Source organism: Seriola dumerili, unplaced genomic scaffold (genome assembly GCF_002260705.1).
Source record: "Seriola dumerili isolate Sdu_G_001 unplaced genomic scaffold, Sdu_1.0 BDQW01000191.1, whole genome shotgun sequence".
NCBI lineage: Eukaryota > Metazoa > Chordata > Actinopteri > Carangiformes > Carangidae > Seriola > Seriola dumerili.
This window is the reverse complement of record NW_019174446.1, coordinates 3,817,637-3,836,669: the sequence shown is the minus strand read 5'-3', so window position 1 is coordinate 3,836,669 and position 19,033 is coordinate 3,817,637. Positions and strand designations below refer to the sequence as shown.

The following is a 19,033-nucleotide window of genomic DNA, read 5'->3' as shown; positions in this document are numbered from 1 at the left end:
ATGGCAGGGAGCAGGATGTTTCAGGCTACCATCTTACTGAAGTGAGAGGGTGGCTTTATAGATACAGTACAGAAACTGACCTCAAATATTCCATAGAGTAGGAAAAGGGTACAATCTAATGTTCATGTGGACTCTAGCCAAGTGCTACAGTGTGGCACCAAATATTTACCATAAAGTCAGTTGCTGTATGAACCACTTACAGGTTTATCTACACAGCCTTGCATGAGCAAGTTTCCACCCTCCACTGAAACGAAACTGGTGTCATTGAGGTGATTCCACAGTGTCCTAGCTGGCATTTAAATCAAGCACAGCTCCGGGTGTGTATCCTTGCTTTGTTGTGTAATTGTTGTCTGGGAAGATTTTAGTAGCAAAGGACAAGTTGACTAATTTTAGCCTGAGGTCCTCGGAGATTGTTGGCTTTTCTCACAAGCTTGACAGTGTTAGTCAAACATTTTGAATGTTTCCTAAGTCCAAGAATATTTTGCAGAACAGAGCAAATCAAAATGTGAAAGAGTGATGGAGAATTCAAACACACCGTAGAACACAGATTATAAATGCAGTGTTTTATGGAATTATGCCATGAAGCAACTACACCACTCTTTCTTCACCCATTTCATCAGTTTTTCATCACTAATTTGTGCAGAGCAGGACACACATACACAGAGAGAGCCCTTCACCTGTGGAATTATTGACATAATATAATTATAGCCTACATTAGGTTTCTGCTATGACCATATAGTACATGTGGCCACCGCTGTCTCCACATCTAGTTGCTGTCATTTTTTTTTTCATTCTTTTGTTACATTCAGATTTGTGTTAGATTTTGAAACTGTAGTGAATGATGTCAGTGTTATGTAATGTTGCTTGTATGATGTCATTATCACTATCCACTGATGTTTTCTCTGTTTGATTTTGCTGGGAGGCGAGTGCGTCACACGTGTCTCTAGATCACATGATGCAGCCGCGAGGCGTGGGACGTGCTCTAACACATTAATATGGGCGCCGAAATGAAAACCACGTTCCCTAGCCACCACGCACACGTCACACACATGTGTTCCAGTGTTTTTTAAGGCTTGGTTGATCTCCAGAATGTAATATCTCCATACATTCACGCCAAAATATCGGCTGTACTTATGTTTCAGTTTTTTTTTTTTAATAATACATAATTATATTATTGTGTTTTTTTGTTATATATAATTAGAAGTGCATAAGTGATGCCGCCACTAAATAGCAGTTTTATTTGTCACATTCCAAGGCACAATGTAAAGTAAGCAAAGCAGTGAAATAAGGGCAGCGGGGCAGATTGTACAAAACTGCAAAAAAATAGTTTTTCTTTCAATATTTTGAAAAATGTCACATATGGCCTGAAATATTCCAACATTTGATGATATTGAAGCTTACTGTTTTTTTGCCACTGGTGTGTCTTTCTACATTGACTACCATTTCCACCGTCACTACCTCATTGTTGGTGCATGGTCTGCTATTTTCTCACGACTCTTTTTGGAAGAGGATGCTCTTTGATTCACAGGACACAGGCCACTCAGTAATAAACTCATCAGGCACGTGTCCATAACAAAGCGATCCCCCTGCCAGCATGTCTCTCTGAGGTCGTATGGAAAGATTCATGACATGTTTAACTGTCGTGCACTTACCCAAGGCGTACAATTTATCCCCTTGGATACCTCTAACTGATCATCTTCCTACAGAGTCCAATGTACTTCCTGTGGCTCCACCACTCACTTAAAAGTAACGACTTGCCCCCGTTTCGAGTCCCAATTTTACCGACATGAAAGGTGGTTGTCATGGGCAAATAAGAGGACTGGATGACTTTAGGGAAAAGGGTCAAACCGCACGATGAGAGTGTATGGTTCTGTCTCCTGAAAACCCATCCAGCAACCGGAAGCAACTGGGTTAAAGGCTACAGCCACAATTACTATGTAGAAGTCAGAGTGCTGTCACAGCCTCCTGTCGGAGATGTAAAAATGACTGTGTGTGTGTGTGTGTGTGTCCGTCTTATGTTTCTTGAAACGGTGTGTAATTAAACCTCAGGCAGTGAGGTGAGTTGAATCAGAACCTATAGCATTGTCCCTTTTGTGCACTAAATTGAAGCAAAAATGTAAAATAGTTTTTTCTCTCATTAATTTTTAACCACATTAATGTTGTGACTCAAGGGATATACCTGTGTCTCTTGAATAAATATTTCTACAATCAGGGGCAAGGGAAATTCCTGGTCCCCAGAGGATGAATCCTACTTGGATTCAATTTAAATTTAATTTGAGCTGTTTTTAGCCACTCTAGTGGCTCAATGGGTGGCAAAGGCAGTCTGTCCACCACTTTGGTCCAGACTGAAATAAACAATAGGATGGATAACTGAAATTTTGTACAAACATTCATGGTCCCAAAACCATGAATCCTACTTACTGTGGTAATCCCATGACGTTTCCTCTAGCACCATCAGCAGCCAAAGTTTTATCTTATCCAGTGAAACATCCCAATACTCACTGGATAGATTGGCATAAAATTTATATAGATATTCATCAAAGAAGAAGGGGAAAAATCTTAATGACTGGTGATCCCCTGACTTTTCCTCTAGCACCACCATGATAATTAGGTTGCTGTGAAATTTGACATAGATATCCATTGGGGCCCAGAGGATGAATACTAATACCATGTGGGGCCCCAAGAACTCAGATTGCTCAGCATGAGCTGCTTGTGTTTTCTCCAACCACTTCCCCATGCCAGTAGATTGTTGAACATTGATAACATGGGGCTCAATAATCTGCAATTACAGTGTGTTTGATGACATACATCTTGATCACCACTCTGTATCAGTGAATAAAACACCTTAGATATGACTGCATGGAATAGTCTTATCTTCATTATTCAAACAACACAGACCTTCCCCTTGTTGCTTGTATTACTAAGTCAATGAAATAATGTCAACAGAGATTGTGGAATAAAATCAAAGCTTGATTCAGCCCGATCAAATATAATACATGTATCTTTTGTTGTGGTTCTGTCAACAGGAGAAATCCGACTCTGAACTATTAAAAAAGCCCTACAGTGTAGGCGGGACATGGGACTCCCTCATGTCAAGTATAAATCTGGCTCAGTCTTGTATATTTTGATTCACTGGCTGCATAAGAGGTTCAGCAATACAGTGCATGTCTAGTCAGTCCAACAAATACAGCTGTTATATCAAAATATGCAGGGATCAAAGCAAATGTCTCTGAATATGTACCTGGCTATTCATGAGTAATTTTCATAGCATTACAGTGAGAAAATGTCATTGCTTTAATGGAACAGTGGGTATGTTTTTCCTGTTCCTCTGTGACGACAACGCAGTGACTTCAGCTCATCATATGAACTGCATTACCTGTACCAGTGCACCCGGAGCATTTGCTGTCCCAGACATTACCACATTTTGCCATTTTTCGAACATATTGTCATATTGAGTCCTGGCTCGCAGCACTACTTCTGGAATAGCCTACTGAATTCCCTTATGCCAGCTAGTGGACACTTTGCCAGTAACTGTCACTTGTGGTTAAGCAGCATGGATTGGGGACAAGTCCATTAAGTGGGTCATGAGTTTTACCCAGGCCTCAAAGTCTGAAATCCTATCCCTCGATATTGTAAAAACAGTATCAGACTCTTTTTTTCTTTTCCTTGTCAAAAGCATCTGAAGAATGCACTCCCGTTTGCAGCAAGTGCTATGATGAGTGTCCCCTCAGGGCGATGACCAACAGGGAAATCAGGGCAATGCTGGGGTCAATGTAGCCTTTTTTAATACTACATGTTCAAGGCGTGAATGTTGCCTCTTCATTCCTCCTCACCCCTTCTGTATAAAAGGTACAAACACATAAAGGGGGGGCATCGCTGTTCTGGCAATAAGCCGACTTAGAAGGTAGTCACAGAGCCGGATGGGCATCCGTGTGTGAGTGAGAGCCAGCGCGGCGGGACAGACGCCAACACCGTTGTTGCACATCACGCCTCTGATCTAAGAATGCCGGCAGGCTATCTAAATTCACACTGGGGCAGCATTATGCTTTGTTTGGTTCATTGTAAACATGCAAAGCTGGCACATTGAGGGGTCTTCCCAACAACAATATATCTGGATCTCTGTTTTCAAAGAGCTAGTGTAAATTGGAAGTTATGTTAACACAGGCTTTAAGTGTATGTGTGTGTGTGCGTGCGTGCGTGCGTGCATGCGTGCATGCGTGTGTGTGTGCACATGTGCGTGTGTGTGTATATATAAAAAATGAAGAATGGGTTCAGCATCAGGGCAGAGTAGGAGATTGGGCAGCGGCTCTGTTTATACACAGGACCTGCATGAGTCATCGCGTGAAGGCGAATCTAACAGCAGCATGTCATATCAAGACATCGCCCCACTCTCAACCGCTCGCTTGATTTCTCCTCACTGTGCAGATTGCCAACTGTTGTTATTGTCTTCCAGTGTTATTAATTTCCACATTCCTGAAGATAGTGTCATATAATCAGTGAATTTTGCAACTAAACTCATTCACCTCAACTGGTTAAAGCTTGCTAAATATGCAGGCTAAACTGACACGAGCACTGAATTCTGTGCATTAAGGTTCAAATTTAAAGACTTAAAGAGTCCTTGATTTCCACCCTCTAAAAATATCCATACACAATACAGTGCCCTCCAGTGTGCACCACCAAATATTAGTGTTACTCTGCTGACTCATTTAGCCACCAGTACCAGTCGGTGATAGTGGTACAGTTTGCCACAGTTATTTAGTGCTTCACAGCCAAACCCAGGACCTCAGCAATGTAAACATTTGCCTGTTTAGCATTAGCATGAAGCCCCAGAATGCCCCTGTGTTTGATATTATGTGGTCCTGTTGGAGGGAAAAAATGTCAGGCCTAATTTACAGAGCCATATGCACATGTGATGCTTATTTTCAGAGGCTTAATTAGTTATGAAGGCTCTTTTGGTTTGGTTTGTGGCTTTGAGGGAACAGAGAGGCATGTCATATTCAAATGGAGCATGTATTGTGTAGTGTCATCATTTCAGTGGAAAATCAACCCACATTCTTAAACATGGACCAGGGATTTCACTCAAACATATAAGTCTCTACACATGTAGTTCTCAATTTAAAATTTAAAATTCTATATAATGGAGACAACAGGAGTTGAGTTTCAGTTGTATTTACACAATTTATTGCTGGAAATGAAAAGAAATAAAACAGCCGAGAAAGGGTTTGCTGAGGTAGCAGAGAACAGACATAGCTTTGGTCTGGACCAGTGGCAAGTGGAAGAGATTATAGTATAGTATTGGTTTTATGCTGTGGTAGATAACGGGTGGAGCAGAGGCATCCTTCGGCAGTAATGTCAGGTTACAGAAAACCCAAATGCAAATGCCTGGGAGGCTGAGACCTCTAATGTCCATGATTGTCCCGTTGGCCATGTGTACCAGCCTAAATCAGCCCTCCAGTTCATACTGTCGTGTCGTGTCCATTTTATACATGCACACACATACTCGCAGAGCAGCACAGCCAGACACACATGCAGCCTGAGGGTAGTAAGCAGATATAGCATACCACAGCAGGCAGTATGTGAACCAGTCTTGGTTGGTAACACCCATCTCCCGGGCCACATGCAGCCTCACCAGTGGCACCTCCAGTAGTTGAGCTCTAACCTCCACAGTGTGTCTCTAACACACACAAATACACCCACAGACTTGCACAGACCTTTGTGTCTAAGCACACATGTAAAACCAAAAATTAATTTTGAAAATGTTTCTCCGTCTGTTGTTTTCTGATTGTGCAACTGGCAGAAGCTACTTGTGTGAATATTATTAAAAAAAAAGGTTTGTTTGATTAGAGGGATATTAGGTTCTACAGAAGATAACCCATTTATTTCCTCAGTGATCAGACACGCAGCTGGTTTGACACTATAAAGGGTTAATTCCCGAACCTTCTGTAATCATCTGTGTGTGTCTTTGTTTTTCAGTCAGTGGTGAAAACCGGACGTTTGCTCATCAGTCACGAGGCTCCAGTCACCGGAGGCTTTGCTGCTGAAATCAGCTCCACAGTGCAGGTGAGTGTGTGTCTGTGCCTGTGTGTGTGAGAACATACTGTATTTGATGAGATTTTATTGGGCTCTGTCGCTCCCAGGGGTAGGAGGTGGTCTTCAAAGGTACCGGTCTTAATAGGTTGGAGTGGTTTTGTCAATAAAAGCTCCACTTTGTAATAAAGCTAAAATAGCCTTTCACTGAATGCCTCAGAGCAGCAGAGGCACTGTGCTACCCCCCACCACAACCCTGTATTCAGCTACAGAAGTGTTTGACAAGGCATTGGGCAGGGAGTTAGCGGCAGAAGGGGATCCCCAGAAAAATGAGCAACAATAGTCATTTAATTCACAATAGATTTTCTCAGAGCGGTTTAAGAAGGGCTTTTTGTCATGAAATTCATTTTGATTACCATTATCCTTGTTTCACAGTGTGCACAACAGAAAACTCAACAATTCTAAACCAATTCAGAATGTTTTTGTGTGCCTCCGAAGGATGAAATATTTTTCAAATTGGGTCTGTTGTAGGAGGGGTTGTGACATTAAAACACTGACAGCACCTAATATGCTACAGTTTGAAGTAATTTGCGCTAAAAATCACACTGCTCCTCTTCCAAGGTGTAACTCCATCAAAGCTAAAGAGAGAGATGATATGAATACAGTTAGATTGGGTGTGATTTACCAATGATGTATGTTCTCACTTAGAAATCAAAGCAAAAGCTGCTTCAGATCTTGCCTCACAGTCATCATATTTAGTATCAAAATGAATCCAGTAGTTTTATCTGTACATTCAGGGCTATGCAAACAGAAACTGCTAATGGCTAATTCAGCTTTTCCATGGTCTGAATTGGCTAAAATGTAAACCATTATACAACAGTTAGTTCAGACCAAGTTATGTGATTGGATGAGAGTCATTCCACAAGTGCTCATATAGAGTACAACAGCACTGTGATGAAAACCTGTGGACATACAGGCAAAAAGAAAATCTTATGATTTTTACATTGCATAAAACTTTTATGAACACTGTCCTAGAACATATAGAGTACCAACAACATACAGATTAATGGGATTTCTGAGCAGTCCAACATCTTTTGAAAAGTGAGTTAAAAGCCTCTAAAAGTGTCATGGACTCCATGTGTTAATGAATACCAGACGACTAATTACATTCTACTAAGGAGTAGCTTCGCTGTGAATCTGTAAAGCTGCACAGAGGGTGTTTTCTGTCACTCGTCAGGGACTGCTGATACAGTGGCGCTAACTACCCATATAAGGTTTACGAAATATTGCTTGTTGCTGGCAATAGAGAAGGCCTGGACACTGTAACCAAGACATGCCAGAGACAGCGGATGACAAAGTCTGAGCTAAGTGTGATGCATGACTAAATGAAAAGTCCTCCCCTTCCCATCATCCTAATTACATCTATATTTGCGTGGTGAGATAATTATCTTCAGTATGTGTGGCGTTTTCTCCCTGTGACTTCCACTCTCCTCTCAATGAGCAGTTTGTGTCTGAACAATGACAACTCTCCTTTTTGTACCTGCCTCCTCAGAAGTCATCAGAGTAATCGTATGCACAAACACTGTATGTGTTACCTGGAGCAGTTTCCTTGTTTCTGTGCATGAAGTCAGAGTTGAAGCTGTAAAATCGATCGATCCTCTCCTCATTTACTGTCGGTCAGACGTTGCTCCCTCCCCCCTGTGGGTGAGGGCTGAAATGGTCAGTGAGTCATCCCCCTCATTTCCATGTTTCCACATTGTGTATGGGTGATGTAAGTTGTTGGTGTGTTCACTGATTGCATTGAATTGCAGTTTTCACATGGCCTCAAGCAAGTTGGATGCTCTTGTTGGAAAGAAACCTTTGGAGTGGTTGCTGGTTGTGTTTTAAAAAGGATACAGTTTGACCCACAGGCCGCTGTCACACTGTTAAACTCTACATTACATTAGAGTTACTCCTTGTTCAAAGAGACTGCGATATGCTCACTTTAAACACACACCATCTTTCTCTCTTATAAAAGGTATAATGGCCTCCAGTAGCCTATAACAGTCAATCAGCCATTCCTCATAGGTGATGTTTTAATGCTCAGCACAAGAGACTGTAGTATCTCTTAATAATAAACCGTCTGCTTCACCTAGCAGCAGTTATCAAGCTTTGCCTTAATATCTTTAACGTGCTTGTGAGAACTATTGTGGCCAACATACAAATGTTTGGAACCAGGGGTATAAAATTCAAATAGGTCCAGTTGGACAAAATTAAAATAACATCTCTAATAATAATTAAATGTTCTTTTCTCATTTCAAGGAAAATAAACGCTGTAATAAGTAAAACGTACATAACAAGGAGCTTTTGAAAAATATATTTAATTAAAACGAATTGCTTAATTTTAGGAAAATTGAATAAAAAGTATAGCTTGACTTTTCCTTTTTTTTTAATAACTCCATTTCACATCTTATTTGTCTTAACCAGTTTTATAATAACAGTCTCAACACATCTTTACAACTGAAAAGCTTGAACACCTCCTTGTGTCTTTCTATCCCTCTTATATCCCACTTTTCCCACTTATCTGATGTTGTCTATCATCTCTTCTCTCCCTGCGTGTATCTAACTCACTGATTCAAATCACAATCATTGGCTAAGTAGCATGACAAGACCAGTACGGTTAAGGCTAGAAAAGCCGCGCCGGTTGAAATGGAAACACTTAATAAATTTGATAATTCTCAATAATTTATAGGTTATAGGTCCAGGTCCAGACGGGACGGCATCTGGATCCGAGTCCAGATCCGGACCGTGGTCCGCCTATTACTGACTTCTGGTATATACCAAGTATATGGACGTACAGTAGAGAGGTGGATTATGCTGCTTAAGTGCTTTGAGAGGAGTTTGTGGCTGTTTTGATTGTTTTTCCTTCACTGTGAATCTGGGTCACCATTGGAATCCATTATAACCGCTGTGAATCTAAGCTGACTGCAACCACCACAGCCTGCGAGAGAGCAGAACATCTTTCACATCTGCAGTGGATGATATTCAAGAAGACAGATTTTGGAAGTATTGTTTTAATTCATCAAATTCACCAGATTGCAAAGTGAGGTCATAACCTCAAAAAAATAATAAGTGGATGTGGTGGAGGCTAGGCTGTACATTTCTAGATAAAATATGATTTCAATATTTTATTTTTTAATTTTGAGTTTCTCACCCAGAAAGGCATGATCAGGATTTTCTGTAACACTTCTTAATGAAGTCATTTTTAATAATTACATTTATTAAGTATCTTTTTATGCAGATAGAAACACAACATAATTGTAATTATTTCTAATGTTTTGTCCACAACCATTTTAATTGGGTATTAATATATTAAAAAATGCCTTTTTAATAACCAATTCAATATAATACCAGCGCTCACTGCAGCTTCAATACTTCACATAGAGATAGATCAACTAGGGTTTTAACTAACAATTATTTTCATTATCAATTAATGTACTGATTTTCTTGATTTATCAATTGATCATTTGGTCTGCAAAATGTCAGAATATGGTGAACAATGGGCATCGCAATTTACACATTGACATTTTCAAATTGCAACAGAGGAAAAGGGGCCCAAAACTCTGAAACCACTTTGACAACGGCCTTGATAATGGGATGATAAGATGCTAAAAATAAGCTTTTAGCAGAAATATTGAGTCACACATCCTCAGAAACTTCAACAACATCCTGACTTTGAGGATATCAGAGTGAGACTAATACAGATCAACAGCAGTGTGCATTAAGGTCTTAACTTGTACCACACCTCCTTGTTTACTCGTGTGGTCTCGTTGGCAATCAAGGGACAAAAAGATTAACTGGTTGTCAGTAAAGCTTGTGTAGTCCAGCCACTGTTGTCTCGGTTGTGTTGTTTTAAGTTAAGTCTGTTATTTCTGGAGAGAGTGGCTTCAAACACTACCTATCAACCTTGGGCGCTTCCAGAAAGATCCATTTATGGATTTGATTTTCTATTTCATATTAAGAACAGAGGGGAGTTTGGTAGTTCTTGGCAGGTTTTCCTTTATCAGACTTTGGCTGCAGCCCTCATGATTTAATAATGTGTCATTGGTTGGCCCTTCCCCGAGTGTTTGGCTGATGACTGAATAGGACAGAGTAGGGCAGAACGAGATGTGGCTAAAGACAATGCTTTCATGGACCTCAGGGATGCACAGAGAGAAGTGGTGAATCACCCTCCTCCCCTCAACTCTACAAACCACTACAGACTTGACTATAGTTGATTCCAAAAAGTCCAAGCTTTGGCTGATCAGTTTGGCTTCAGAGAAATATAATAATTTTTCCACTGGTTGCGAAAGATGTAATGAAATGCTGTATAATTGTGACCACTATGAGAACTATATAACTATTGGCTGCTCAGAACGATTAGAGAGAAGTGCAGATAACATCCCAGATGTACAAAATAGTATTACAGAAGGTATTTTTGTAGCTAAAGTTGTCTATTTTCCACACAGCCATACATCACACTGCATTGAATCGTGTGGCACTGTCACTGATGGGGTCTCAGAATTAACTATGGGGCCCTTGGATTTACTGCTTCTAGTTCCACTGTTTAATTCGAACCAACAGCATCCAACATCCAGCCCAGCATTTCCTGCAGAGTTGTGGTACTATTCTGGGATGTGGTTCAAAGGCTACCGACTCCACTCCAGCCCAGTTGGTGTTAGCTTAGGATGAAGGTTTTCATGTTTTCTGCCTTCTGAATCAGAAACAGACCACCGGTCTCCTGTCAGACTCTACTGACTGAGAATCTCAGGAGTCCCAAGGCCTGGGGCGTTGTGCTGCACTGTAAAAGTCATGGTAGCCCCCCTGTGACTTTCTCCATCAGGAGATACACTAAATTGCCTTCAAAGGACAGTGTTTATACAGGAAGGCTCCTTTAGAGGGCTTGTGAATTGGATACAGGTACCATCACGTTGGTTAAGGGAGTTATGGAGGTTATATAATGTTGGACCGCTGCTGCTTGTTCCTATCAGTTGCTTAATACCCTAAAGCTTGATTCACTCATTAGCCATTTCTTCCCTGTAGGATGTTGTGCAGAGTCATCTCTCAACGTCTGAACTCGGATCACTAACACAAGTCAAATACCCTTTATTTGCTGAGTTAAATGTCAGTTTATCTTATTCACTAGCACCATGACAACCCATCACAGACCAGACAAGATTATTGAGTGGAAGAGAAACCACTTTATTTGTCTTAAAAGTTATAATCCTTAAGACTTTCATGAAATCAAGCATCGTTTTGATACTTTATGGGCAGTGTTTTTCATGAACTGCCAGTAAATGTATTTGCATTCAGTAGGTACTTCTCTATATAGTAGTTTGCACTGTTAATGGTGGAGTCTGCCATTCAAGTCGCCCTCACACACATAGAATCCAGTGTTACTATTTGTAGTTTTATTTAGTTGACACAATCTGAGCTGTTAATTTATTTCATTGCATTTTAATAGGATGCCTCAATTTTTCCTGTGAAGAATAGTAGAAAATAGAATCCCTCTTTGTTTTATTTTTTTCATTAAAAAGCTTTTATGTTAAAAACATCGAGGAGGTGGAAATGACCTGTAATCTACTACAACAGCTCTAATGGAAAATTTAGCATAATGTACATTTCCACAGTACTAATTCCATTAGTACAACAGAGTCGTGACGTACTCCACCACTGCTGCTCAGTTTCGTCTTTTTACACTAAAATTAATTCCAGTTGTTTCTTTTTTGCTCCTGATGGATGTAACGCTGCCATCAACAAAGCTCAAAACTCTACCTACAGAGGGAAAGCTGCAAGACCTTTAATCTGAAAACTCTGGAGGAAGTGTTGAGTTTCTTTCATAGTAGCGTAACATGATTCCGGGAACAGTGTGAACATTATGCTTGCTGTACCAATGGAGTTACTGCTGTTACATGACGGAAGTTTTCAGTTCGCATTAACTTGAGAACATGCAAAATTAGAAATTGTATATTTTATGTTTTGCCCTGGCCTTTATTTGGGACAAGCCTTTATTTGTTTGGACAGACAACACTGTAAATTATACAGTAGTCTTTAGGACAGTGCATAGTTGGCTTGTCCTAATTGGCTGTACATTGTGAGACTTGCCTCAGCTAACATCAGAGCTGCACTTTGTCATCGCCAGCTGTGCTGATAAGAAATGCTGATAGCAGTTTTAAATGCATACATTTGGAATAGTACCACTTTATCATTTAGCATTTAGATGTGTGTTGTATGAATTTAAGAAGAGATCTATTAGCTGACCACTCAAAGGCTATACAGTACAGGCTAGTGAATATTCTTTGACCTGAACATCACTGAGAGGTTCAGAAACATGTTGAAGGCTTGAAACCACTTTCAGTCTGTTCTCAGTTCATATCAAGCTGGTATGGAGGCTTTGTTAGCTGGTATAGCCTGTGATATTGGCACTTGTGGGTGTTTCTGACTTTTGTGTGACTGGAGACACAGTATCATCACTGCAGCTCTAAGCCCCGGCTCTTCTGTATTTTTAAATTCTGCGCCACTGCAGGATGTATGTTTTTTGTTTCTTGCCATGCCACATAGTTTTATTCTGACATTCAAGTGTATTACATATAATGATGCACTTCCCAAAAGATAAACACCGATTTGAATGAAATCTGAGTTGTGTGGCCATCCTCCGTCCAGCTGTGGTGGCAGGCAGGCAGTCAGACTACTGTACTTTTCTCCCACTTCCAGTAAATGTATTTAAAGGAGATTACAGATGTGATCCAGACAAAAAAGCAAACTCCCTGCTACTGTCTGACTGTTTGTCTGTAGTAGGGCAGGGAATAGATCTTGAGGTTGTAATCTCAGCGGACACGGGTAATCACATTGTCACTTCCATCAATACACTGGGATGAAAAGAAAGCAAGATACCTTGAGCAGTTATTTTCGGTGCTTGTTGGAAAAGTTCCTGTCCTCTTCAGTGCCTGCAGAAATGCACCGTTTCATAAATACCTTTTTGAAAAAAGCTCATTCACTGCATATCATGTTGTGAAATTGATATTGGAAAAAATATAACTTTTCAATTCCAAAGGTGCACAGAGGCATATTTATGGATTCATGGAAATTTTATGATTTCTGTTCATCTGGATCTGACAAGACAAAACCCTCTCATGTCTGTCTGTCAAATCAAAGAGGATAACATACGCATCCAGATTTGCTCCAGGCCCAGTCTATTCAAGTACACTCCTGTTTGACTTTGACATTCCCAAGTTTGTGTGATTCTGCTGAATGAGACTGAACTCTGCCCAAGAAAACAGCAGTTACATTTTGTGAGCCAGGTGCCAGATATGGCATACATTAATGACGTTTAATTAATGCTTAAAACAAGACTGAACTGTTACAGTGAGCTCATGTGTATAGAATCCACTCCTGAAGAGCCAAACAAACCTATGACATGGTCCTGGTGTAGCCTGCTGGAGGCTATGCGAGCAGAAACACAGAACGTGCCTGCAGTCTGCAGCTTACTGTAGCACTGAATCTGGATTCCAGATTCCACAACCACTGGCTTCCTCCTCTGCTTGCAGTTTTTTTTAATGCAACTGAGTTTGACTACGCTTCAAGCTTAGTTGTCTAGGGCTACATAGGCCCTAAGGCCATGGACATTTGTCAGCACATGAAAGCAATGCTCTTAAGCAAACTGAAAGGGGAAAAAAAAATACCAAGATTAGGCTTTCGCGTCACTAGTAGTGCAGTTGTTGTCAGGATCTGCCACAGCCTGTTGGAGAGAATTAGACTCAGGTTGTTCTGAAGTCAGTGAGGAAGTAGGAAACAGAGCAATGAAAAGGAAAGGAGGATTTGTTGAACTAGTTGTCTCCATTCAGTTTACGTTCATTAAAGCTAATCGCAGTTAATTAGCCGGGTGGAGCAGACTCCCAGTCCTACGGTGCAGGAGTCCAGCTGCCAGGCAGATAACAATGCCAGCAGCACTGAGCCCTGCACAAGCTCCCCCTGGTTTTGGGTTTCATTCTTACTGGCACCAGAATGAGAGACCCCATGACTTCTGGGCTGGCCCTTCTTCACTAGCTTTACTGGCTTACTAACAGATTGTAACACACTAGATGGCTGTTCCCTTCTGGCTGTCACATTTTCAAAAAGACAGTTTTAAATTAATTTGAACTGACACTTAATCTGTTTGAATTAATTCAAATGACACTCGTAAAACGTTGCAGTCACAGGCTGTAGCTTTTTGGTTTAGTTTGTTTTAGTTTGAATATTTAGTTTTGTTTCCCATGTTTGAACACCAGATCAAAGAGATGGTTTGATTTGTATTGAAATTTGTCATCCCATCATAAATCATACCACCACCTCCACAGCCCTCCCACCCTGCCACACATCCTTTATCCGTTACTGTTGCACTGTTCCACTAAAATCTCAAGCTATCGGATTGATATTTTCCCCATTCACCTGTTACATTAACTGCTTGATACATCTCTTCCTGCTTGGCAAACATTTCATTTTAGTAACACATCCAAGACCTGACATCCAGACTGGAAAGCTCCCTCTGTACCATGTCAGCTCCACAGGCATAGAGAGCAGCAAGCTTCTGCCACAGCCTCCCTCTGTTTCTCTTGTTGTGTTGTATTTTTTACAGGCTGTAAAAGCACCAAAGCACAAAAGGCCTCCTCATCAAGTCTGACGTTCCCCTGGACTCTGCCAGAAGTTTTGTAAGAAATGAAAAACATAGTGTGAAACATACAAGTCCTGCCCTGCTTAACGCCATACAACGGCATGGCAGCCAATTGGGTGGGTTCGTAATGAGGGATTACACGGATGGCTGAGTTTGTGATGCTGTCGGTGTCATAAGGAACAGGTTAAAGTGTGTGCTGTGTCGAGACACACATCTACAAACAGGCAACACACACAGACGGTGCTGTGTAACTTGTGGTTGCTGGAGTTGTTTGTAGGACAGTATAATCTGAGAGAGGGTACTTCAGGTTTGTTTCTGCAAATCTGTGTGCATGCGTCCAAGTGTGTTCATTTAACTCATCAGGGGGTTTGTCCCATTTGGAGTGTTTTGGCCAACTTCATTCTGCTTTGTCTCCATGGGAAGAGGTCAGAAGCCAATATAGAGACACGAGTCATGGCTTGTTTTGCACTCAGGCCAAATTGCCTGAGCATTGGCCTTCTCTCTGAGGAGCCTGAATGAACCTTTTTTGCTTGTCAGGTACAGTAATAGAAATAAAATGAAGCTGTTTGACCACCTCTAAAACAACTATTCTACACTTGATGTCCCAGTCAATCCACTTCTTATAGTTTTGGAAACTGGGGGGTATGCACAAGGACTCATAAAGGTTATACTAGGTGTCTATAGTTCTGTGAGCGAGAGGGTTGTTCAGGGTTGCCAAGAAGACAGCTGATGTTGGTTTGCAACAAATCCCTTTAGACCAAACTGCCGAGCCAAGGAAGTGTCTGTACTTGATTGTTTGAATGTGGTAAAAATTATGAAACTCCCTCAAATTATAAAAGCAGAATGTGCAGGCGTAATGCGTTTAAATCAGCATGGTAACAAATGGCAACAATTGTACAAATTAAAAAAAAATAAATAAATAAATAAAAAAACGTATCTACCCTCCGTCTCTTCTCTATATTACTGAACATTACTCTCCTCACATCCTAAACAATACCTGGAGGACCTTAAGTGAAGATTTTTTTGACGACAGACTGTTGTTTTGTGGCCACACTGTTTCTATTTTCCCGCTCACTTAGTTACACTGCTGGCAGTGATTTACTTTCTGTTGCAACTGTGCAATAGAAACAGGGTCCCATCTTTTTATCATAGAGTCCAGTGCATTAAAAGGTAGGTGATTGTGCTTCCTCTGGTAACCCACTCTTAAAGATTCAAAGTCTTGACTGAACGTACTGCTGACATGCTACAGCCCATACAGTCACAGTCTGGACATTTAAGCTTGGTTTCCCTGCCAGAATGAGTCTGGTTTGAGCGCTGACAACATTGCGACAAGAATGAGAGTAGTTTTTCCTCATCTGTGTTATTTTTTTCTTCCTGCAGGAGGAGTGCTTCCTGAATCTGGAGGCTCCCATCAGTAGGGTCTGTGGTTACGACACACCCTTCCCCCATATCTTTGAACCCTTCTACATCCCCGACAAGTGGAAGTGCTTTGATGCGATCAAGAGGATGATCAACTACTGAACCCCCGTCAGGTAGAGAGATCTGACAGCCTCCTTTGAAGTTAATTTGTGAATGGACACAAAGTAATTTTTATTCAGTTAGTGTATATTTAAGCCTGTCAACAACTGCCTTATAATCTGCTTCATTTGTGCCAGTAATGTAGTTGTGACGACATGAAGAGGTGACTTCATTACAACCCCAAATGTTTTCCTACCCTACTACTAGACCACTAACCAAGTGGGATTGCCTTTTATTTCCCAGCTCACATTGGTTTTTATCTGTCAAATGGAGTAAATACTAAATAAAAAAATTACATTTGACCATATAGTTAAAGAGGATATTGTAGTGGTGGTTTGCACACAGGATAAAACTATACAGAAAACTGTGTGGGAGCATTAAAAGATGCATGCTCCAAATTTGAGGTGGTGTTGCTACTGGCAGTTACTTACACTGACATTAAATTTGGCCATGATGTAATAATGATGGAAGTTTGCAGCATGTCGCCAGGCAGCCAGCAGCAAGAGCTTAAAATATTTATTCAAGATAAAAAAAAAGTTAAATACAGTTTATAAAAAAAAACAAAAAGAGAAAAAAATCAAGGCAGCATTCCAGCCATGAAATACTGAATGATGTTAGTGGACTTGAGAGAGGCGCATGAAAAAAAGACGGGTCGAAATCAATGCAATAGAGTTTGAAATATCCCGACTTTTAATGTGGGTCAAGTTCCAAAAACACTGGTGCCTTCATTTTCCATTATGCAACTTGATGGAGTCTTTCGTTACACCCTACCTGACTGGTAAATCCTCACATGGGGGCGCCTCGACGGTTCACCTGGTAGAGGGCGTACCATTAAGGCTTAGTCCTTACTGCAGCTGTCCTGGTTTGATTCCGACCTGTGGCCCTTTGCTGCTTGTAATCCCCTCTCCCAGCTTTCCTTTCTCTCTCCCACTGCAGCTAGAATAAAAACATAAAAAAGCCAAAAAAAAAATGCCTGCTGTAAAAATGACTGCAACAGTCAGAGTTTTAAGGTTTTATCGTATTGAGAGCAAATTTCACTAATGATTGTTTTCATTGATGTTTAACTTGCAGATTATTGTCTCACTTTAATTTGTTTTTTTACAGAATGTCCAAAATGGTAAAAAAAAAAATAAGCCTTTTACGGTTCACCTCTTCAAGTCAGTGCTCGCTGACAATCGAAAAACCCAAAGATATTCAGTTTAAACACCACTACACAAAAAACTGAACCAGTCTTCATAACTAAGTCAAAGTCTACAGTCCTGAATGGAAACTAATTTGGCACATTAAAATGTCAGTAGTGCAAAGTTTGTATTCCTGTAGTGTTTGTGCAACAGCGACATCCAGAATCGAAACTGTGTAGAATGATCTATTAGATTTTTCAGTAAACATTTAGGAAACACTGAAGCCACATTCCTCATACGCCTTTTGAATTGTCCCAACAAATGCGTATTGTCTGTGTCTTGTTGTGTACAATAGCAGTGGACAGCACCTGAATTCACTGGAAAATTCTATTAGTAAGCGTTACAGAGGCCAGTAGCAAATTGTTGATATATCACTCAACCGTACAAGCCTTCAATGTGCTCAGGGATGTGTTTACTCTATGTGGACATGCTTCCTTGACTCTGAAGCCCCTCGATGTGAAGCTCAAGTGTCTTTAGGATTCTGAGGCATCTGTTTTGGGTGGATACACACCTGTATTTAAAGCTTCTGACTTGTATCAGACCACCCAAGACTGATTTTAGTGGCAGGTGTTAACAGCACCTACACGTCATTGGATATGCCCCACTGAGTTGTGTCACCCCATGCTGCTATCTCATTGTTGGTTGGACTATTTACTTTCATTAGTTGCAGTAGTGCTGAATAATTCCTTTTTGGACAGTCAGACTGTTTTGTAATCCCCCTTTAATTGTCAGTGTCATCTTTAGTCATAGCCATTAAAACTTTGGCCTCAATGAATAAAGAGGAAGGAGCCATTAATAAAATACTTAATTGAATCCAACATGTCACCTCTCATCTTCACTGCTCAGCATCTCCATCCAGCTCGACTTTTCCTCCTCGTCTGCCATCTGCTGTCACGCCAAGTTATTCTCTTTAACTCACTGAACCTCTCTCCTTTTCCAGGGCCAACTTCTGGTAGTCCTGAACTCTACGCTCTCCCCCTTTTCCTCCTCCTTCATCCAATCAGTGGAGAGCAGCCAGGAAAAGACACTTTGTTGACCATCCAATCAGGAAGCAGTATCCAGATGGGCTCCGTGTCCCTCTGTGTCATCCAGCTAAAAGACTGTTACATTAACTCTGGGTTAGGGAACCTCCCTCTGTGGCAAGGGAAACTGACTTGATCCAGTCTATATGAAGAAACTCTCAAATTTAATTTCCTCTTAAATAAAAGTTGAATACTGTGGGGGAAACTGTATTTGGTTGCATTTTGTGACTATCTGCCTTTCTGTGCTGTTACTTTAGATTGATTGTGTCCAGCAGTGCTCTAATCTTTATTTAGTTTGACATGAACTGAAACTTATTGTACTAAAAATGGATTTGTGGTTTTTAAGGAAAATAAAATTATCAGAGTAGGTATGGTGATTTGCATTGCTTCAAATTTCTTGGGATTTTTACTGCATCATTTTGGCAGCAAGACACAAACAAGTTACTTATCCTACACTTCTGGTCACATGATTAAGAGAAATTTATATCTTACCAGACTGGTAAAGTCTGAATTTTATACATTTTCTGATTTTTACAGCGCCAGGACCTGTTTTACAACACGCTGAACACATTGCATTATATAGTAATTTATCAGTAAGCTGATCGCTCCATTCTGTC

General features: G+C 40.7%; 1 protein-coding gene across 1 annotated transcript in view; it reads left to right on the top strand.

The window, feature by feature from the left end:
- The window catches only part of bckdhb (branched chain keto acid dehydrogenase E1 subunit beta), a 54,796-nt gene extending 36,003 nt beyond the window's left edge, over positions 1-18,793 (top strand). The window contains exons 9-11 of the mRNA XM_022753453.1: positions 5,974-6,060; positions 16,076-16,227; positions 18,335-18,793. Of these exons, the coding sequence (XP_022609174.1) occupies positions 5,974-6,060; positions 16,076-16,216 (228 nt within the window). The 3' untranslated portion in view covers positions 16,217-16,227; positions 18,335-18,793. The remainder of the gene's footprint in view (positions 1-5,973; positions 6,061-16,075; positions 16,228-18,334) is intronic.
- Positions 18,794-19,033: the final 240 nt, after the last annotated feature.